At 39.5% G+C, this 23,980-nt stretch overlaps 1 protein-coding gene across 1 annotated transcript in view; it reads left to right on the forward strand.

Moving 5' to 3' along the window:
• Nucleotides 1–23,980, forward strand: part of CFAP61 (cilia and flagella associated protein 61) — a 612,448-nt gene that overhangs the window by 534,200 nt on the left and 54,268 nt on the right. Inside the window, 1 exon segment of the mRNA XM_082249457.1 lies at nucleotides 18,373–18,463. Within this exon segment, the coding sequence (XP_082105583.1) occupies nucleotides 18,373–18,463 (91 nt within the window).

Raw genomic sequence — 23,980 nt, forward strand, 5'->3', positions numbered from 1 at the left:
CAGTGGCCCTGGCGCACGGGGAGATTAGGGTGTGTCCAGGCACACTCGGCAAACCCCCTGCACACGCCTATGTTTGAAACATATTAAGCAAGTTGTCTTTGCTACCTTGTAGGGCTGAGTGCTGAGTAATTTGTATTTTGCACCTAGTAAAACCCAGGCAGATCTATATCACACATTGCCTGGTAACAGGTTTGCCTTGTACATACACTATATTACCAAAAGTATTGGGATGCCTGCCTTTATACACACATAAACTATAATGGCATCCCAGTCTTAGTCCATAAGGTTCAATATTGAGTTGGCACACCCAGCTGCAGCTATAACAGCTTCAACTCTATTGGGAAGCCTGCCCACAAGGTTTAGGAGTGTGTCTATGGGAATGTTTGACCAATCTTCCAGAAGTGCATTTGTGAGATCAGGCCTGATGTGGACAAGATATAGAGGTGGATTTACTAAAGGCAAATGGACTGTGCACTTTTGCAAGTGCGGTTGCTCCAGATCTTAGTAAATGAGGTAAAGCTTCACTTTACAAACAATACACAATCACATGAAAGGAAATGAAAAAAACAGCATTTTTGCTTGCACATGATTGAATGATGGAAGTCTGCAGAGCTCTCCCTCATTTACTAGGCTCTGGAGCAACTGCACTTCCAGAGTACAACTGCACTTGCAAAAGTGCACAGTCTATTTGCCTTCAGTAAATCAACCCCATAGCATATCTCATACTGGCAATTTATAAACAAGCGCCAGTATGATTAGAAGAGAAGAGCCCATGCCTGCTGCAGTCCAAGTTGCTGTGTTGTATGTACATCAAGTTAAAAGCTTAGTCCACCTTTAACCACTTGAGCTTCGGAGGAGTTTACCCCCTTCATGACCAGGCCATTTTTTGCTATTTGGCACTGCGCTACTTTAACTGGTAAGTGCGCAGTCACGCAATGCAAAACCCAAAAGAAATGTATATAATTTTTTCACACAAATAGGGTTTTTTTTTTTTTTTTTTTTTTGGTGCCATTTGATTACCACTGAGTTTTTTATTTTTTGCGATATAAACCAAAAAAAAAATCAATATTTTTTTACTTCTATAAAACATATCCAATAATAAATCCCAAAGAGTGTATATTGATTGATTTGCGTGAACGTTATAGTGCCTAAAAAGCTATGGTCTATATACTGGAATTTTTTTTTTATACTACGAATGGGAGTAATTAGCATATTATAATGGGACTGTGAGTAATCTGATAATTACTAACACTGGGTGGAACTGACTAACTGCCACTGACATCACCAGTGACATTAGTGATTGTAAAGGAAAACATTTAAAAAAACAAAAAAAAACAAACAAACATGTCATACTTACCTTCTCTGGGCAGTGGTTTTGCACAGAGCAGGCCCGATCCTCCTCTTCTCGGCTCTGGGCCCATCCTCCCTGCCGAGTGCCCCCATAGTGAACTGCTTGCTGGGGAGGCACTCGTGCGTGCTCACTCCCGAGCCAGCTCTCTGCATATATAAGACATAGAGAGTGTGGCTTAGACCGTCCCCCTGCTCCCTCCTTACTGGCTGTGATTGACAGCAGTGGGAGCCAATGGTTCCTTCTGCTGCATCTCAGCCAATCAGGAGGGAGAGATCCAGGAGAGCCTCGGGGCTCATGCACATCGTTGGTTCAAGATCGGGCTTAGGTACGTATTAGGGGGGCTGAGGAGGGAGCTGCACACTGAAGGTTTTTTTTTTACCTTCAGGCATAAAACCTTCAGCCTTTACAACCACTTTAATACAGTAATCAGTGATAATACTATATACACTATACACTGTCACTCTACTAATGACACTGGCTAAGAAGGGGTTAACATCTAGTACGATCAAGGGGTTAAATGGGTGCCTATGTGTTTCTAAGTTTGCGGTATATAAAAAAATCTATACTCACCTCCATGCTGCCACATCGGTCTGATGCTGCAGCTGTTCTAGACAATGAAATGATGAGGGTTGAATTACATTTGCGTAGTGCATTAACACGCATAATATTGCATGTTACCATGCGTTGTGTTAAAGCGGTAGCAAACTTAACAAACATTTTATTTTTAATAGGCCCCTGCAAGTTTGTGCTATATTGTGATAGTATGTAGCGCATACTAACACAATTTTGACAGAGCCCTTCAGTGCTGAGCTGTCACCCCTTCCTGTGCCACTCCTGTGCATGAACATGGGAGTCATCATTAAGGCACTTAATCTGTCCTGAAAGCAGAGCATACTGCTCATTAGACATGTGCAGTTCATTTAGTTCCAAATTAAAATTCGGACAAATTTTTTTTTATTCGGGAATTCGGATGTATCCTAATTTACGAATTACAATAGTAACAATTTTAAACAAATCCAAAATAACTAAATTTGGAAGAAAAGCAAATCGTTTTTGACTAGAATTCAAATAAAATTCTAATTTCTGAAGAGAATAAAAAAGAATAGAAAATACAAGAATAGAATTGAAAATAATATACTAGAATAAAAAAAATAGAATAGAAAATAAAAGAAAAGAATATAAGAGAGTAGAACAGAATAGAAAATAACGGAGTAGAATAGAATAGAATAAAATACGAAAATGTAACCATCTTCTGAAATTCGAATTTCAAATAGAATAAATTTAAATTCATATAGAATAGAAAAGAATAGAAAAGAAAATAATAGAATAGAAAAAAGAATACAATTGAATAGAATAGAAAAAAGAATAGAATAGATACAAATAGAAAGAATAGAATGTTCTTCCTGAAATTCTAATTTCAAATAGAATAAATTCAAATTCGAATAGAATAGAAAATAAAAGAATAGAATAGAAAAAAAAACAATAGAATAGAATTTAACAATTTCCCAAAATTCAAATAGAATAAATTTGAATAGAATAGAAAATAATGGATTAGAATGGAATAGAATATTAATGAATAGAATTGACTAGAAAAGAAAAGAAAAACACAATAGAACAGAATACTTTAGAATTGAAAGAATATAACTTTCTTCTGAAATTCGAATTTTGAGTAGAATAATTTTGAATTTAAATAGAATAGAAAAGAATAGAAAATAAAAAATAGAATAGAAAATAATAGAATAGTATAGACAATAGAAAATAATTTAACAGAATAAAAAGAATAGAACAATATAACCGTTTTCTTACATGTGAATTTCGAATAGAATAAATTGAAATTTGAATAGAATAGAAAAGAATAGAATATAATAGAATAAAATAGAATAGAATGTAATAGAAAGAATATAACCATCTTCCAAAATTCAAATTTTGAATAGAATAAATTCAATTTCGAATGGAATGCAATTAGAATGAAATTCAAATGGAATTTGATTAAAATTGATTCAAATTTTGCAAATTCAATTCTACCAAATTCAGAAAATTCAAATAGATTTGAATTCAAATAAATGAAACAAAGTCCGAAAACGAATTAAACTAATTTAACTAAACAAATTTATGTAAATAACGTATCAAAACGAAACAAATGTTTTTGTTCTGCACATGTCTACTGCTCATGCACCAGTAATGTCATTGGAGCCGATGTGAATATCTACTAAATGGTGCAAATTTAGGCCATTTTCAAGGGACCTACAGGTAAGCTTAAGTATAAACCTTCCTGTATATCAGAGTTGTACTCTAGAATTTTCTACTACTTTATAGCAGCCGACTGATACCAACAGACTTCCAACACCCCAAAATGTCCAAAAAATTAAGTGTGACACAACATTTTTAATGCAACGCAAAGCAAAGCATTTTTATAACCCTAAAGTGTTACTAAACCCAGGACCCTGCATTTACTATATCTGGTCTCCCACATAACATGGAAATGCAATTATTTTAGTAAATACAAACTGCTAAATACCTTTTCTCATCAGCAGTTATAGCAGTCTTGTGACTTCTATCAGAGCCCTGCCGAGCACTAATTAAAGCTTGTAGGAGGAGTTTTCATTCTCCTCTGACTGTGCTATGAGGTTGCATGACACCTGACTCTCTCCCCCTGTCTGGACAGTGCTGATTGGCCCCGTGCTGATCGCATGCACCCTCCCCAAAAAATAAAAATAAATTAAAAGTCTCTAGCAATACACGCCAAACTGAGCATGTGCAGAGTGCATACAAGGCTCGGTACTATCAGGAGATGGATTAGGGACAGTGTAAGAAGGGGAGGCTCAGAGAAGACAGGATCAAACAGCCTTTTTACACAATGCAGGGGATTAACCCCTTAGGTTCCAAAGTGAGTATAACAAGCATGCTTTACTGCAAATGCAAACTGATTTTACTGTTGTGGGTTTAGTAACACTTTAAAGGGTAACTCCACTTTCGTGGGGGGGAAAAAATAGTAAATAAGGAAAAAACAATCTAGCGTATACAATTGTGACAATTGAATGTTATTTAAAATGGCCTTTCCTTTTTTTTTAATCTGCAGCTGTTGTAATTTTTTGAAAATGCAATGCAATATGGCTACCTGGAGGTGTTCTGTACACAGAATGTATACTGACCACACCCCAGAAACATCATTTCCTGCTTGTGTGATTGGCTCACCAATTTTCCCAGAAGTCTGCACTAAGATACAAGTCAGATTTCTGGCATCCCCTGCAACAAAAATGTCATTTTTTGTGAGATATTCCCAATAGGAACACATCTAAAGGCAGGGGAGGGCTGGCAGCCTTAGGCCTGGGGGGCAAATCTAGTCAAGTGGCCCGTTGAACCACCGAATCAGCTCACCATCCATGCCCATCTGGTTTTTATAGCGGGTATTGATGTTGTTATGAAACAAGACCAATATGACCCCGATCTCGTTAAAGAGCTGATGCCGCGGCTCATTGCACATGTGATTGGCTGTGTCCAATCACAGTGGATCATGTGTAAAATGTGGAGAGCCAGATCAGTGGCATCTCCTCGCAGGGGAGACCTGTACAGATAATCAGAGCACAGCATTACAGTGCAGCCTCAGCAATGCCCAGCAAGTGACGCCAATCAGTGCTACCTTTCAGTGCCTGCTCATCAGTGCAGCCCATCATTGCATCAGTGCCACCTATTAGTGCCCCATATTAGTGTCTCCACATCAGTGCCACCTAGAAAAATGTTTTAACCACTTCTGGAGCGGACGATTTTCCCCCTTAATGACCAGGCCATTTTTTGCGATTCGGCACTGCGTTATTTTAATGGACAATTGCGTGGTCGTGCGATGCTGTAACCAAATAAAATTGATATCCTTTTTTTTCCTCACAAACAGAGCTTTCTTTTGGTGGTATTTGATCACCTGTGCGATTTTTATTTTTTGTGCTATAAACAAAAAAATGTGACAATTCTGAAAAAAACAATATTTTTCACATTCTGCTATATAACATTCACAATAATAATAAAAAAAATTAAAAATCAAAACTTTTTTATAATTTTAGGCCAATTTGTATTCTGCTACATATTTTTGGTAAAAAATAAATCCCAATAAGTGTATATTGATTGGTTTGCGCAAATGTTATCGTTTCTACAAACTAGGGGAAAGATTTATGTCATGTTTATTCTTTACTAGTATTGGCAATTTGGCAGCGATAAGCGATTTTTTGCAGGACTGCAACATTGCGGCGGACAGATCGGACACCTAACTGACATTGTAGACACGATAACTTTTGCGCAAACCAATCAAAATACGCTTATTGGGATTTATTTTTTACCAAAAATATGTAGCAGAATACAAATTGGCCTAAAATTATGAAAAAGTTTGATTTTTAATTTTTTTTTAATTATTATTGTGAATGTTATATAGCAAAAAGTGAACATTTTTTTTTTTTTTTTTTTTCAGAATTGTCGCTCTTTTGTTTGTTTATAGTGCAAAAAAATAAAAATCGCAGAGGTGATCAAATACCACCAACAGAAAGCTCTGTTTGTGGGGAAAAAGGACATCAATTGTATTTGTGTACAGCGTCGCCCGACCGCACAATTGTCAGTTAAAATAACGCAGTGCCGAATCGCAAAAAATGGCCTGGTCATTAAGGGGGGGAATCCTTCCGGTCCAGAAGTGGTTTTAAAGGACATACAGCGAGGACCGTACATCCAGTGGAGATCTAAATACTGGGCTCCATACATAAAAGTGAAAAGGAAAAAACAGCACATGTCCCATAGTAATCAGAGTGTCCATTCTATAAGTCCAGGAGAGTGAAGGCCATGTTAGACCAGCAATCCTCTAAAACTCACCAGTAACAAACCACTTACCTTTTCCTATGGAGTGGCTCCCTCACTGGATCAGTGAAATGTCGCTCTTTGCTTCCAAGTAAGTGAGTGAACTTCTACAGCATTTACACCCAGCAAAGGAGCACTTCTATCAGTGGTTTGTCTTGGGATTTATCATTAGTAGCAGAAACACTCATTTGACATGGGGCTTAAGAGGAGCAGGAAAGTCTGACTGGTTTCTATGGCCAACAAGAACAGTTCTTTGTGAGCTGGGTACTAAGACTTAGAAACACCACTCAAAGCCAGGAAAACAACTCTCAGTTGCAGACTGCCTAACACAAACTCATCCAAAAGCATGCATATGCAGGATTAGGAAAGCACTGTGCACTCCCGACTAGACAACTTTAAACTTACCCGCCCACACTGGAGACTGCCCGTGTGATGTGAAGAGAATGTGTGGGCGGGCACAGGAAGAGAGGGGCGGGAGGAGGCAGAGCAGATCTGTTCTCTCATTTCTACAGAGGAGGGGGGCTTTGCTCCGTAAGAATGGAACACAAACACTCTCAGTCCTGTGTGACAGGTACAGCTAACATCCCTGTCACAGGACATATCGCCGGCTCGCAGCTGCAGTGGAAGATAGAGACATTCTTTTCACTGCTCCTCCACGCTGTAACCCCTGCCAGAGCCGCCCGAGCAGCACCCGGTCAGCTCCGACACATGCACAGTCCTGAGCTGCCTGTACAGCGGCCCATTTTACAGGGAATCAGAGCGGCCTGGGGGGAAATTGCCACTTTGCCCCCTGGCCCAGCCCGCCCCTGTCTAAAGGGATGCAAACCCAGCAGATTTCCTCATTAGAGTTCTGTAGCTGCCACAGCTGATAGATAATTATGAAACCACTCCCATTGGACCCACAGAGGAACAAACAATGATTTCTTCAGAATAACAAAAGGTAGGAATCTGCAACAAAGTTTGTTAAAATCCTTGCAATGTACAGAGATCACCCACAGGGGAATGTTTTTATCAACAAAAGTGGAGTTACGCTTTAACATTGAGGTTCCAGTAGTAAATGAATGACATGGCAATGCAGCAGTGAATGCAATGTGTGTTGCTGCGCTCAATCCTGCAATAGATGTAAACAGGCCCTGAATACATTTTTATGTCTCACATGACATTCATTAAATTGAATGTAACTTTATGGGCAAAACATTGATGCCTGGAAGAACCTCTCCCTGGGGCAGGAATCCCCTGCAATGGTCCCTTTGTTCGTAAACGCTAAATATCATTTATGTCACCCCAACAGAAACACTCCTATAATAATCTGGCTTCAGGATTCTGCATGATATACCGATAATCATTTGTGATATAAAACAATACCTTTAAGCAATACAAACAAAATTACAGTGGTCATGGGACTTTAAATGAGGCAGGTCACTTTTCCAAAATGAATATACAAAGTGCATATCATTTCAAATTTATTAAAAAGTAGTTAAGCAACATTCTATGATCACATAGTACATAATGACAATTTCCAATTATAGTGAAAACATCTAATACAAAGAGCTGACATGTCAAAATTCATGATTAATAAAATGATTTCATATTAGACTGGTACATGATGGTATATACATAAAAAAATACATGATTGACATAAATGTAACAAACTAAATATCTTGACATCCTAAGACTCTACGTGTTTCGTGGATCCCTGTCCACTTCTTTAGGAGTTCTTGATGCAAGAAAGTATAAGTCAGCTCAAAGAGTGGGATCAGCATCTAAAAAGAGGTGAATGGGGTATCAGACAATCGTCTTTACTGGGGTGTGGCAGGAAAACCCATCCAGGTCAAGGGGATATCCAGATGACTGGTCTGGTTTTAGCAAGATCCGTGGATTAACCAGTTACAGACCGCCCGCCGCAGTTATACTGTGGCAGGCAGCCCCTCCTGCGCGAAGCGATGTAGGTATATGTCGTTCGCATGCCTGGTGCTGGGGGGCGAGCTTGCGCCGGCGGCTGCCGCGATTGCCGCTGGGCACCCGCGATCGCTCCCCACTGAGAGAGAACGACGGTCAGCTGTTGTAAACACAGCTGACCATTCTTCTCTCTGAAATGATCACAGAGTGCCTGTAATCCTTCTATATAGGATCACAGGTCACTATGATCATTTCACAAGCCCACCTCCCCCCCCACAGTTAGTAAACACACCCCTAGGCTTACATTTAACCCCTTGATCACCATCTAGGTTAACTCCTTCCCTGCCAATGTCATTAGTACAGTAACAGTGCATATTTTTTGCACTGATTACTGTAGTAATGTCACTGGTCCCCCAAAAGTGTCAAAAATGTCAGTCAGGGGTCTGATCTGTCTGCCACAATGTCGCAGTCCCGGAAAAAATCGCAGATCGCCACCATTACTAGTAAAAAAAAAAAAAAACAATAAAAATGACATAAATCTTTCATGCAATAACTTTTGCGCAAACCAATCAAAATAAGCTTATTGCGATTTCTTTTACCAAAAAATATGTATCAGAAAACAAATTGGCCTAAAATGTTAAAAAATTTTGATTTTTACATTTTTTTTTTTTTGAAAATGTCATATAGCAGAATGTGAAAAATATTGTTTTTTTTTTTTTTTTTTCAAAATTGTCGCTTTTTTTGTTTATAACGCAAAAAATAAAAATGGCACAGGTGAAAAAATACCACCAAAAGAAAGCTCTATTTGTGGGAAAAAAAGGAGATCAATTTTATTTGGGTACAGCGTCACATGACAGCGCAATTGTCCGTTAAAGTAACACAGTGCCGAATCGCAAAATAGGGCATGGTCATTAAGGGGGCAAATCCATCCAGTCTTAAAATGGTTAAAAAATACATTTACACAGTGTTGTAATAAAGCCTCTGATTTTCAGCCTCGTAAGGCCTCTTTAACTAAATTTGTTCTAGAATATGTGATGTATGCCTACAAGCTAGACATGCGGATTATATACATGAATTTAGAGATTGAGGAGTATAAAAGACAAGGTAACTGGACCCAGGTTCCAGCGTGTTTGCTTTCTTCTGTGAGTGTTGTGTACATCACAGAGGTCCCATTTACAGATGTAATTGAAGCTAAAGTACAAGTTCATTTTCAGCACACCTGCCCTTCCAGGACACCTGTCTGCGCTGGAGCATAGAATGCAGGGAAGTGTTATCTATTAATAGGGTAAGAGCTATATAAAACTTGAAAGGTATAATGGAAAAAGGCTGTGATGTAGAAAGAGGTGAGTAAAGAGATGCGCTGATAACTCTAATGCTATGATATTTATCACAAGACATTTTGTATAGATATTTTACTCTTGTTATATCTCATCAGTACTGAATGTAAATTTGGTTTCTAAAAACTTTGCTTAACTTAGAAGCCCATTGTAGTTTTTTTTTTAAAGAATAAAGTGCTGCTGTCACTAAATATAACTGTCATATACAATAGTGCAGTGTTAAGAGTTGATAATCCAGACACATAAAATGGTTAATACAGAGTAGAAAAAATGTCCAAATGGAAAAAAGGGGAAAATAAATTGAATCCCTATTCCAAAGTCCCGTGTGATAAGTGGGAAAAGTAACAGTTGAAAGGAATAGTCCAACTGCACACCCGTAGTGTAAAAGCAAACTGCTTACCGGATATATTTTGATCACTGAATTACAGGTGGTCAAATATGGAGCAGGGAAAAAAAGGGTCTCCCTCCAACCATATATTCAAGGTCTCCAAGCATGCTCGTCCAGTGAAATATATATATATGGGGAAAAAAACAGGCACTTCCATAGCGTAATATGCATAAACCCGTTTAATAGGATAAGAAAGATTGCACTTACAAACATCCAGGAAAAGTCTGCTGGTATGCAAAGTAAAAAGTAATAGCGGCGTCCCTCCAGATCTCCCTCCGGACTCCCTCGTGCAACCGACCAATCGGAGATGCATACACCTGATGACGTCACCGTCGTAGGCCCCCCATGCGTTTCGTCACAAATAATGTCCACTGGGGATCGGCTGAATATCCTATGCATGCACTTCCTAATATAGGATGACAACTTTCTCCCAACTGTGTTTCTGGGTTGTCACCCTGTCACAACTTCAAGTGATGTTTCCGTTTTTCAAGCATGATTCACCACTGTCACTATGAGGAAGTTGGGAAAGTGCAGCCAGTGCTCATTTAGACAAGACATGGCTGAAAGAGACTGGAGAAGAGCAGAACATAGCTTTCAACTGTCCCTGATTTTGAGGGACTGTCCCTGAATTGGAACAAAGTCCATCTGTCCCTCTTTCCTCATTTGCCCCTCATTTTGGTCTAATCTATATAGTTGTATATAAAATGCACTTTTTATCTTTAAAAAACTGTTACCCAGTGCTACATCTTTCATCCAATTTCTAAACTGCTGCATTTGTCAATTTTGAAAGCCAATATAGTAGTGGTAAAAAAAAAAAGCACTTGTGGATTTAACTTATTATTTTTTTTGTATTATTCTCCTTTAATGGGATGTGGCAGGGGGTGTGTCCTATCCCTACACTATTTTGCAAACAGGTGTCCCTCAATCCCATCTCAAAAAGTTGGGAGGTATGTAATGACTTTTTCAGCAAGTACAGATAATATCTTGATCCCGCCAGAAATGCAGCATCCTTGTAACTTCCTGTGAGTTGAATAGAAAGCAAAACAGTCTTATGTAATGGAGATGAACAAAGACCGACATGTGTGAAGTGCAGCCTGGCTGACAATCATGGTTACTTCCATAGATAACAATTAAGGAGTAAGCATAGCTTCCTATGAACAGGAAGTGTGGTATTTGCAAAATTACCAGGTGAAAAATATAGGGGGGAAAACACATGAAGATACCGTTTCTAAGGATTGAAAAGCTGCAGTATATAACATTTTACTTCTAGGGTTTGAAAACACTTTAATTTGTTTTTTGGGGGTTTTGTTTCTTTTTTTTTTTTTTTTATGCAAACAATGTAGGTAACTGAATTTGATTTGGGATTAGCATCTTGCATTCCCTGTACTGGAAAATTTAGATTGGGGGGGGGGGAGAGAATAGTACAAGAAGCCAGGTACCGTAGTTGTGCTTAAAGTAGAACTATAGGCAACATTTTGTTTTCATTTTGGATAGAGTAAAAGAGGGTTACAGCCCCTGTTAGATTTTTGTTTTTTTGCAGTCTGTGTCCCATTGGGGAGATTTACCTTTACTTCCTGTCCAATGGCTAAAACAGGAAGTGAGAGGAAAGCCCTGCAATTGAAGGAAATACCTTGGGGACTCCAAAGTCTTCAGAACTAGAGTCCCCATTGGAAGATTTTCCCTCTATTACTTTTCTGAGGACAGATTTTTTTTTTCCTTTCACTTTCAATGATAATGGTAAACAGGACAAATAAAGAGGGTGAATCTCTCTAATGGGGGACACAGACAGCAATAAAAACTGGCAGGTGTCCTAATCCATCCTAACTCTGTCCAAAACCAAAAAAAAAAAATTGCCTTGAGTTATACTTTAAGTCCAAGGAGCAGGCAGATAGGAGTAAAGAGAACAATGATATGGAGATCAGCTCATCAGTGTGCTGCTTCTTCTTTCACTGTTCAGTCACAAGGTAGAGGGTGGGGAGGAGACCTCTGAACTACAGGAGATAAATATAAAGTCTTCTCCCCAGCCAGACAGGACATCTGAGAATTGAATGGACAGTAATTACACATACTTTGGCAGGTAAAAAAGCCCCCTAGATGTACTGTATTTTATCTACGTGTTTAATAGTTTGTGTCACGTACCTGGTCAGTGAGCCTGATGTGTAGAGGAAGGCCTCTTCTACGGCTCTGGCTTGGAGGCCACTAATAGTGAGACAGCAGCCAGGACCACAGGGAGGTATAAATGCCTGTAATCAGTCCATTAGTCTGCATGGCAGCTTTTAGCAGGTGGATGTGGCAGCAAGCAGGCTGGTAGCACTGGTCTACAAGAAGAAGACCTCGGAAAAAGAAAGTAACTACATTTTACCAGAATTGGGTCACTATAAAAGGAAAATTAAGTCCTGAGTATTAATTGGCTCCAGTTTTCAAGATACAGCTTCAGGTCAAAATTGTATCAAAATAATTCAAAATTATGAGGGGGATGTGCGATTATGCTCCATAAATTGTCTGCAAAATATGATATAGCAACGAGACTGGTGCCACACCAATCATTATACATTTATGTTTTTTTCACATAACTTTCCATTTATAGGTATCTCATGTAACATTTTCATGCTCCTTCCACATCATTGAGATTGCGAAAGGCATGGACTTTTTCTTCTTGTTTAGCCAATGACGCAGATACATTGCACATGTAATGCAACAAGGGGCCCAACTCTTATCCAGATCCCCTATTTTGCTTCCAAAATATAGGTTATATGCCTTTTTTACCACTGCCGTCATACTGCACTTTTGAGATGTAAATGTAACCTCGCCACAAATGTAGCACGAGTTATTCAGTTGTTTTACACAGTTCTGAGGCATCTTGGCTTCTGAAAATATCACGTTCATTGGAAATGTTAGGCAATGCCACTTTCACGAGCCACCAGATGTAACTGTGTGATGCGTAAATCTGACCAAAACAAATGTACCTTGCAAAAAAAAAAAATAAATAAATTACAGTTAGGTAATAATCTTTAGTCTCAAAGTGAAGATAAACTTATAGACTTCCATGTGGTACCATTTTCATTGTTCTATCATACTTTGTCGAGAAGTTACGAGGCATCATGATCATCAGACACCTCCCTCCCTCCCTTGTAGGCAAATGTACTTACCTGTGTATGAATCATTATTGTGAAATATCTTGAAAACTTTAGCCAACCAGCATCTTTATCACCTGTTTTCTAATTCATCTAATCAAAATATTAGCACATTTTATCTCAGCAGTCAATAATTTCTCAAATTTGTAGACCAGTGTAGTAGATGAGCTGGCACAGAGCTTGGCTGGTGGCACACTGTAGTAGGCAGGATGATCAAGATGCGGGGTCAGACAAGCCGGGTCAGTAACAGTCAGGCAGATCCAACATAGGCAGCAGAATCAGCAAAATGGTCGGGTCACAACTAAGTCAGCAACGGGAGATTGATCAAGCAGGGACAGGAGGCAGAAGCCGAATCCAAAGACAAGTCGAGGTTGGGGCAGGTAATAGACAAACACAGGTCAGAAGTAAGCTGGATCAGGATCAGAGGTCAACACAGGAATCTAGAGCACACACAGAAGCTTCAGACCAAACACCAATGAGTCCATACAGAAGACTGTTTAAATAGCCCACTTGGCACCAGCATTAGTGACAGGTGTGCGCATCAATGCACGAGTGCGCATGTGCGTGCACCAACGCACGAGTGTGCATGCACACTTGCACGCTCACAAGCCCACTACGACGCACATCTGCCCGCCCAGTTGCTGGTATGCACCGCAAAACACCGTCTGTACTACGGCCTCCCCTGCGAGTTTGCTTGAAGTTTAGCTTTAAGTAGAACACCTGAATATGTATATATTTTTTTGAGAGTGGGAGAGAGCAGAATGACGACCTCATTAATGTACTGCTGCTCCTTTGTTGTCATCCCAGGCTAGGGTGAGACCTAGATCCCGCTGTATTGCACAACTGCTGTGTAGTTTGAAAAGGGGTCAGAAAATAAATAGGACTTTGCTGTTTGGATCACATGGCAGGTTAAACAGAATTAGAAAGTCTTTTTGGATAAGTGTATGCACTTTAATGTAATATTTAACGATTTGTGCGATGTTCAGTGTTAAATAGACAGATCTGTTTGAGGAGAGGTTTTGTACAAATTACCTACTGAAGATGCCAAAGAGAAAAAAATCAGCTCCAGGTCTGGAAACAGAGAACCTTATTAAACACGTCTCCTCTACAAATTGAGAGTCTGGGCCAATTCAGAATAATTTCATTTAGCTAATCAGAATTAATTTATCCTCTTACACTAAAGGAAATATTTATTGCTCTACGGAATATAATATTGCAAAGAGATTAGCATTTTACAAATAGAAGAATGCAAAAAAACTTTTCTATTCAGTATGTTTTTGACTGAAAACTCTTTTGGAGTAGAGGGGTCTCAGGCAGGCCATACATTATACTTTTTTTTTTTTTCATTCAACCAGCGGGTTTAACGAAAAAATAATGTGCTGATTCTCTCACATTCAGGATAGGAACGTTTTGAACGCAAAATGCAGCAAAACTCTGGCAAAATCGTGGCGTCTTTGAGCCTTTTGTCAGCATTTTTGAGTGTTTTTGTACAGCTTTTTTGAGCTTTGGCATTTTTTTTATTAGCCAATAGAGAAAACTATAATCTGTTGCATCATTTGTTCCTAGGATTTTCAGCTTTTTTTTAATCAGATTTTATGTTTTTTTTTATTTTTTTTATTATTATTATTATTATTATTATTATTTATTTATTTTATTTTTTAGTAAGGGATTAGAGTTAAGGTTAGGATTAGGAGTTAGGGTTAGGGTTATTTATTTATTTATTTATTTATTTATTTATTTTGAGTGTTAATACTAATAATAAAAAATAAATGTAAAGTAAATACACAAATAAATAATAAATAATTTAGCTTTTTGTGTGTTTATTTTACATTTATTTATTTGAATACAGTATTGTTACTATTTTTGTACTCCTGTCCAGTAACAATTGTAAATAGGTTGAAAAGATACCTTGAACTGCACCTGCTGTAAAGGTAAATGTGAAGTATTCCCATGCAATACTTCATATTTTGTCCTTACTTTTAAGGGAAGCTCTGATCATTTCAACCCCCTCAAAAAAACCTTACCTACCCACATATGTTTTTTTTTTCTGCAGTCTTCTACCTGGTCCAGTGACATCACAGCAGCTTCCTCTTCTTCTTCCGTTGGCGGAGGCAATGTTCCAGGCCTGAGTGATGCCCACATAGTGGTGTGTGAGTGTCTCTCAGTATTGTGTCAGGTAAAGTCAGGTAAACTACTGACTTTGTTCACAGGAAGTTGGCAGTATGGCACAAATGTCATTCTGCCCAAAGAGAGTGGCCAGCACTGGACTAAGGAGAGATTTGGGGGCAGCGCTAGAGGATGGAGTTGGAAAAAGGATCACCCCCTTATATCAGTATTTTGTTGAACAACCTTTTGCTTTATTTACAGCCAGTAGTCTCTTGGAATATGTCTCTACTAACTTTGCACATCCAGACTTTGCAATATTTGCCTACTCGTCTTTACAGAACTGCTCAAGTTCAGTTCAATTTGATGGTGACCGTTTGTTGACTGCAGTCTTCAAGTCATTTCACAGATTTTTAATTGGGTGTAACTCTGGGCTCTGACTAGGCCATGCAAGGACATTCACCTTTTTCTCCTTCAACCACTGTGTTGTCATTTTTGCTGTGTGCTTTGGGTCATTGTCATGTTGGAAGGTAAATCTTTTCCCTTTGACAACTTTCTGGCAGATTTTTCTCAAGAATTTGATGGTATTTTGCCCCATCCATTATTCTTCTATCCTGACATTTGCTTCAGTCCCTGCTGCTGAGAAACAGCCCCATAGCAGGATATTACCACCTCCATGCTTTACTATAGGAATTATGTTATTTGGATGATAAGCTGTATTGGATTTCCGCCTGACGTATCATTTAGTATTGGGGCCAAATAATTCAATTTTAGTCTCATCTAACCATAACACCTTTTTTCCATGTGGTCTCAGAATCTTCAGTCCCAGTTCAAACTGGTGCAATGCAGGAAACCCTGGGAATCCAGTGCAGGTTCCCGCATAGCACCTGAATTGCCAGCAGTTCACACTGCTCTCTGCGAACCCCTGTGGGTGTAAATGTAAAGTTAATGACACCCCCAAATCGGTTCACAGATGCAGTGCGAACTGTGAAATCAGACTGGAATCAGATCGAATAGGTGTAAACACCTTACGATCCGATTCCATCCAAAAAAGGGTCCAGCACCATTCTGGTCCGAATGCGATGCTAATTCAGCCATACAAACTGTATGACTGAATTCGCATCACACAGACATCGCATGTGATCTGCACAGCAATGCAGCGCAAATCACATGCAATGTCTGGCATCGTACAATTATGAACCCAGTTTCAAGGTGCGTTTAAGGTGGTCAGATGAGACTAAAATTTAAACAAAGTTAACATTAACACCAACTGCAGATCGAAACTTCAGTGCGTTTTGAACGTGGTGTAGGAAATGCGCACAGAACGTGGGTTTCTCGCACCGTGTGCTGGTGGGAACTGGCCCTAAAACACAGTGATGAACTATGCCTAAGATGAATTCAAGAAACACAGACACCCAAGAGACACACACACACACCCACAACCTACAAACTGCATCAAATAGTGGGCGTGGTAAAATTTCACTAATAGTGGGAGGGTTTTAAAGAGGCATTAAATACCAGGAGTGCATTAAGTACGGAGTGCACAGTTAGGGGGGGTTACAACTAGAGTGCAGAGTTTGGGGATGCATTTTGTACATAGTGCAGAGTTCAGGGGTGCACTGCATACATAGTACAGAGTTCAGCCTTCTTCCACAGCTGTTTATCTTTACATTCCCTATCCACATCTCACTTTCACCCCCCTTCAGCTCTCACTTCTGCATGCCACCCCTCCCCCCTTCCAATGCCCCCATCTTCTTCCCACCTCCTTTAAAGCACCACCATCTTCCATGTCGTCTTTTGTTGCTGTATTAAGCAAAAGCACCCAGTCGGTTCTAGTGCTTCCCTGCACACTGTAGTTGGCTCTGCCTCTCCCACTTGCAGGAAGATCATCCACTGGAGTTGTCGGCATCTGCACTGCACTCCGGGCACCTACATCTCCCTTGTCCCCATCCTGCACTCAGTGGGAGACATTTAGGAGATCAGATCTGTGGGAACCATTGGGAGACAAGCTATCACTTGTAAACACAGAAGCCGGTTTTCTGTGTTTACCAGTGATGGTGGTGAGTAGGGAGCAAAGGGGTTGAGCCAAAGGTGGTGGAAATGAGTTCCACCAAGTTCCAGCTGAAAAAAGCCCTGGATGTAAATACAGAGTATAGATTACAGGGAATGGTACAGGCACTTAACACAGGAGGTGTTTTATAAAGTAATAAGGATCTTGCACTGCAGTCCGAAGAAACTTTTTTTGCAAATGTATCACATCAGGATAGGTGCAGCGTTTCAGGGTCACGCAGAACCCCTTCGTAACATGCCTGAGGAAGGGATTCTGCGTGACTCAGTAATGTTGCACATATCCTGAAGTGATCCTTTTGCAATAAAAATTTTCTTCGGACTACTGTGCAAGATCGTTGGTGTGCTGGCAAATATGTATGTATCTGTGATAGATCCAGTGTCCAGCTGGTGAACGCTACAGCACCCACAACTGATGTGCCTATATCCAGGAAGGTATGTGATGGGAATATGAACTATTATAAAGTAATAGAACTGTTTTCGAGCATTGTACTGAATCCTGATATAACATTTCTCCATTAATAGAGAAACAGTACAAAATTGCAGTCATTAAAAGCAGAAGATGAAGTAAATATTTCCAGTATAAGCTTCATGTTTGCACACCAGCGTTCAGCTAATATTCCATTGTCAGAGTTGAGCAGAATGTATGACCCACAGACAAAACTTATAGTTATGAAGTGAAAGGCACACATGTTTGTACATGAATTATAATGCTTATAAAGAGGCTTGCTAGGACAAAACAAGAACTTTGGGCATTATAGTGATCTAGTCATCGCACTGCAACACTACGATGGCCTGTTTTCCTGTCATGTATTAATCCTTAGACCTTAATGCTGAACAACATTTGTGTCATTGTCTACACAAATTTAATTTGTTTATGCACCAGTTCAGTTAATCCTACAATCTGCTTTTCTCAAATGAGGCCGGATAATGGAGTCATGGTCCCTCACAGGTCTGCAGGCTTTTAAATTCTGATAAAATCAGGATTCTTCACTGGGCCTTGCCACAGCTCTGAATTAAGCCACTTTAAATGTAATTACCAGAGCTGGCTGTACATCAGGAACATCCATTAAAAAAATTGATTGACCATGCTGTTATGGGGAGGCATTTTATGAACAAACGATGCTGATGGGCCCTGAGCTATAAATTACGAAAGCAAAAAAAAAAAAAAAAAAGGAGAAAAAATAACAGGTAAATACTTTATTAGCTGTTAATGAGAGGTTCACTGGATAACTCAATTTTTTCTTCTTCTTACAACAGCTACTTCATGGAAGCGTGGTGCATGGCCATCTACCATGATCGCTTTATCGATTTCCAGCAAGAGGTGCGTGAAATCCTGGCGTCGAAGAAAGTAAGAAAATCACTAATTCCTTCTTTTCTTAACAAGGTCTGGCACTTCTCAGTTTGTTGCGGCTGGCCACTTTGCTGTGGATTTTGCCAGCCCGAAGCAAAATGTATTAGTGTGAGCCCTACATAATTATACATGGTTGCTGCTGTGGGATTCAAAAACGTGCAGAGATGAACCGTTATAGACAGATGACTTGTGTTTATTATTGCTGATAAGTAAAATGCGCGTCTGCATCTTTCTAACAGGAGGAACAGCATTTGCTGACCTACATCGCCCTTGTTGCCACTTCTTCAAAGTCAATGCATAGTCAAAACGTATGTTTTGTTTTGTGCAGATCACGGAAGGGTTAGAACCACTCTTATGTTTTTATTGATCAAAAAATCGAAAAAGGCCAGCACTCCATGCGAAACTCTTAAATTAGGAACGCTGGCAACTCAGATGCTCTTAAATAAAAGTACTTTATTTGTTACATGGGTACACAGGTATGCGTTTCGGCTATGGAGCCTTCATCAAAGCATACATATTTGATCTAAAAACTGATATTTATGCAAAACAAGCCCTCAGAAGAGGGGCAGGTATATCCTAATTAGAAATAATCAAGTCAATTAAAAACACATGGAGAAAAAAAAAAAGGAAGAGACACAGCAGACATATGAGAGACATATCAAAAACATTTAGAACATGTTTTCATATTATTCCAACTAATGTAGCAAAACAATAAGATTTATGTTAAAAAAAAGATTTATGTCTATCCTATTATTCAAGCCATATGCTTTTCTAGTATTGAGGGTATGAATCCACCAAACCTCACGATACGATGTTCAGCACCAAGAAAAGAAAACGTTTTAGGATTGTCGTGATGTACTCCTCGGAAATGTTTTGACTCATTTGAAATATTTTTGGCAATAATTTTAGTAGTGTCATTCACATGTTCCGAGATTCTAACTCTCAGCGGGTTTTACTGCGGCAGGCTGGCTCGGCTTCGCAAAACGGCGTAGGGGTACGTCGGTCGCAGAAGTGGCGCTGGGGTGCGAGTGTGCGCCACATTCACCCACTAGGCAGCAGGGCTGCCAATCCACAGGAGAGAGAACACCGGTCAGCTGTTGTAAACATGGCTGACCATTCTTCTCTCTGGAATGATCACAGAGCACCTGTGATCCTTCTATATAGGATCACAGGTCTCTATGCTCATTTCACAAGTCCCTCCCCCCACAGTTAGAAATCACTCCCCTAGGCTCACAATTACCCCTTTGATCACCCCTAGGTTAACCCCTTCCCTGCCAGTGTCATTATTACAGTAACAGCGCATATTTTTAGCACTGATTACTGTAGTAATGTCACTGGTCCCCCCAAAAGTGTCAAAAATGTCAGTTAGGGGTCTGATCTGTCCGCTGCAATGTTGCAGTCTCGCTAAAAATCGATGATCACCGCCATTACTAGTAAAAAAAAAAGAAATAAATTAAAATGACACAAATCCTTCCCTTAGTTTGTAGGCACAAACCATTCAAAATACACTTATTACGATTTGTTTTTACCAAAATTATGTAGCAGAATACAAATTGGCTTAAAAGGATGAATATTTTAGATTTTTACATTTATTTTTTAGGAATGTTATATAGCAGAATGTGAAAAATATTTAAAAAATGCCATCAATTTTATTTCGGTACTGCGTTGCACGACCGCGCAATTTTCAGTTAAAGTAATGCAATGCTGAATCGCAAAAAGTGACCTGGTCATTAAAGGGGTAAATCCTTCTGGTCCAGAACTGGTTAAAGAGTTATGTTTTTGCTTCTAGCCATTGTTTTTACGCTATAGCCCCTTTCTTTGAGTCGGTTTTGGATTACTGTACACTCTTGCAGAATAGTTTCTTCTGGCCCTGATGAATTCACCAGTGGGCAAAGATTTGATGGTGTGACTGGGGTGACAGCTATTAGCCTGTAAAAGGGAATTCCCTGCACAGGGCTTTCTAAAAGTTCTAGAAGTCACTGTGCTACTGTCTGGATGTCCCATCAGAGTCAAATCCAAATAGTCTATTTGGGTTCGGATGGCGCACACAGGTGAATTTAGAGAATTGTTGTTGAGATATTTCATGAATTTGCATATGGCGTCACCCGATCAATGCCATACTACAATCAGGCCATCAATGTAGCGACCATTCCAGGCGTTATTGGTTTTGAATGGATTATGATGGGTAAATAAAAATAATTCTTCCCATCAGCCCATATAAAGGTTCACCCGGGAGGGGGAAAATTTTGCCCCCATAGACGCACCTTGACTCTGTTTATATTATCACTCATCAAACAAAAAAATTGTGTTATACAAATGAACTCCTGTACATTAGGACTGTAAATACTGTAACACGAGAGATGATCTTTAATGGCTAGGAGTGCAACAGAGTAGGGGATGCAAGAATACAAAGATTTAACATCTATGGTAATCCAAGTACATTCTGTGGACCATAAAATTTCCTGCATGTGGGCTAACAAATGACCAGTATCTTTTATATAACCAGGTAAAACGAACAACAAGCGGTTGGAGGAATTGATCTGTCCATTCTCCCAGTCTCTCCAGTAATGATTATATGCCAGCAATTATAGGGCGGCCTTTCACTGGAGTGTCTTGCTTATGTATTTTAGTAAAAAAGTGAAAAACTGGGGTATCGGGATGTGTCACCATAAGATATGCCACAGATTTCTGATCCAGAACCCCCATCTTCTTGCCTACATCTAATAGATGTAGTAATTTGTGTTGGATGGATGCAGTGGGATCAGAACTAAGAGGGCGGTATGTAGTGTGATCATACAACTTCCTTAGTGCTTCCTGTTTGTAACTGTCAGTATCCAGAACCACTACAGTGCCCCCTTATCTGCTTGGCGAATCACTAAATCATTTCTCATTTTCAATCCATTTAAGGCTGCGGTTTCTTTCTTGGTTAAATTAATTTTATTTCTAATATTTTGTTGCTGACATGATTCTTGCAGTTTTACCAATTCCAATTCCACAATATTCTGAAATGATTGACTTGTTTGTCTATAAATATCAGTTTTTAGATCAAATATGTATGCTTTGATGAGGGCTCCATAGTCGAAACGCGTCAGATATATAGCCTGTACCAGTGTACCCATGTAACAAATAAAGTACTTTTATTTAAGAGCATCCGAGTCGCCAGCCTTCCTGATTTAGGAATTGTACCTATGGAACCTGAACGCCCTGGCTAGAGCACCGGATTACAGTTCATGGACTTATGCATTACATGTAGAGCTGGGGTAACAATTTGTTTTTTCCATGTGAAACCTCAGTAACTTACAGCACAAGTATAATGAACGAAACATGTTCCACCTTCACCAGATGGTTTGATCCTGATCTGGGAATTGTTTGAAGCACATTGATATTTATGAGACATTTCTCACTGAATCAGTGTTGGTGAAGGTAAAGCATATTATATTCACTATACTTTTGATGTGACCTCAATAGATTGCTGAGGTTTTGACATAGGTGTTGGCTTTTCTTATTTTCTGAGTTGAGTTATATAAATGATATCACCAATAGCTGTGCACTCCCAACCTGAGGGTCTGGTGCTAGATTGACTTGTTTGCAGGTATTTTTGCTCTTTGTGTACAAAATGGGAAAGTCCTCTCTCTCTCTCCATATGGCCTTTGTTTTTTAAACCTCCCCTAATCAGCTGAAAACTAAAAAGAACATTTTTGGTTTTACGTACATACACTCTAACCACTTCCCATCTTTAGGCTGAATATATACAGCCTCAAGATCTTGTGACCTGTTATATTGCTTTTGGCGAAGTAGGTACGTTCATGTATCCCAGAACGTGGGCTGCAGGCTTATCTTTATGCCAATCCAGAGGGCTAGTAAGCGTAAAGAGGAAAGGATCGTCACTACTCCTGATCAGTCCAGGTAAGCAAAGGATAGGAGTAGCCTCGGCCTACAAGTCTCCACCACACTACACACCCTGATGCATTTCAGTTTGCCCACAGGGGCTTGGTCATAGGGTGTAAGTGGTCGGGTCGGCTGCACACAGAGAAGGAGGAACATCCATTCCCCCTTCTCCTCTGTCACTTGTGAAGCCGAAAGTGACTAGGAGTTCGTCACATCCGGTTTTTGTGCTCCTTTTCACTCCTTGTGATAACAATAAAGCTGAATGGAAAAAAAAAAAACATTTGAAAAAAATCTAATAAAATAAATAATACATTTTTTTTTAAAGCAGCCCCCCCCCCCCCCCCAAATAAGGCACAAATGCAAACATGCACATACAGTATGTTTAACACTAATATGTAAATCGTGATTGCACCATGCATAAGGTATTGCCAAAATGTCAGAGTAAAAGCATAAATTCTAGTGCCAGAGCTCACAATTACAGTGTTACTAAACCCAGGACTCTGCATTCACTACATCTGGGCTCCCACAGTACCCAGAACCCGGGAAGTGCAATTATTTTAGTAAATATAAACTGCTAAATACCTTATTTGCGGTATATAACAGTCTTGTGACTTCTATCAGTATCTGGTTAGAGCTTGTAGGAGGAGTTTTCATTCTCCTCTGACTGTCCTATGAGGCTGCAGGACCCCCAACCCTCTGTCTGGACAGTGCTGATTGGCCCTGTGCTGATCACATGCACCCTCCCAAGAAAAAAAAAACTCTCTAGCAATACACATCAAACTGAGTATGTGCAGAGTGACTCCAAAGGCTCTGTCTTATCAGGAGATTGTTTGGGGACGGTGGAAGAAGGGAAGGATCAGTGAAGACAGGATCAAACAGCTTTTTTACAAAATGCAGAAAATTAACCACTTAGGTTCCACAGTGAGTATCACAAGCATGCTTTACTGCATATACAGACTTATTTTACTATTGTAGTTTGAGTAGGACTTTAACTCTAAACTGACAACCTGAAAATCGTTGAATATGGATAATTTTAGAAACCGTGGTTACATATAGTTAATCTGGTTGAAAAAAGTCCATTCAGTTCAACCAACAGAGAAAAAAAACCCACACACAAGTCGAAAACCTCCATATACACCATCTTGTACTCACAGTTTATCCAGGGGACGGCAAAAAGAAAAAAGTTTGTTGCCATTTCACAGGACTGGGTAATTTTAAATCTCAACATGTTTGGTATGTATTTATTTAATGCAACATCATCTTTCATATTTTACCAAAAAATTTAGTATGGTAGGGTATGGGGAAAAATCACAAGAGCAGGCTAAAAACATCTTATGAGGATATATGTAAAGGGCCAAAATTATGAGGGTTCAATACCAATGCCAGAAGCCTGGCCAACAAGATAAGAGAGCTGGAGCTGCTGATGTTTGAGGAGGACTTCGATTTTGTGGCAATAACTGAGACTTGGTTCGACAACTCTCGTGACTGGATGGCGACCATTCAGGGGTATTCCCTTTATCGCAGGGATAGAGAAGGTAAAAAGGGGGGGGGGGTATTTCTGTATATTAAGAACAGTGTACAGGTAAATATGAGGGATGATATTAATAATGGAGCTATGGACGATGC

Source organism: Pelophylax lessonae, assembly GCF_965119305.1.
Source record: "Pelophylax lessonae genome assembly, chromosome: 3".
In the NCBI taxonomy this organism is placed as follows: Eukaryota; Metazoa; Chordata; class Amphibia; order Anura; family Ranidae; genus Pelophylax; species Pelophylax lessonae.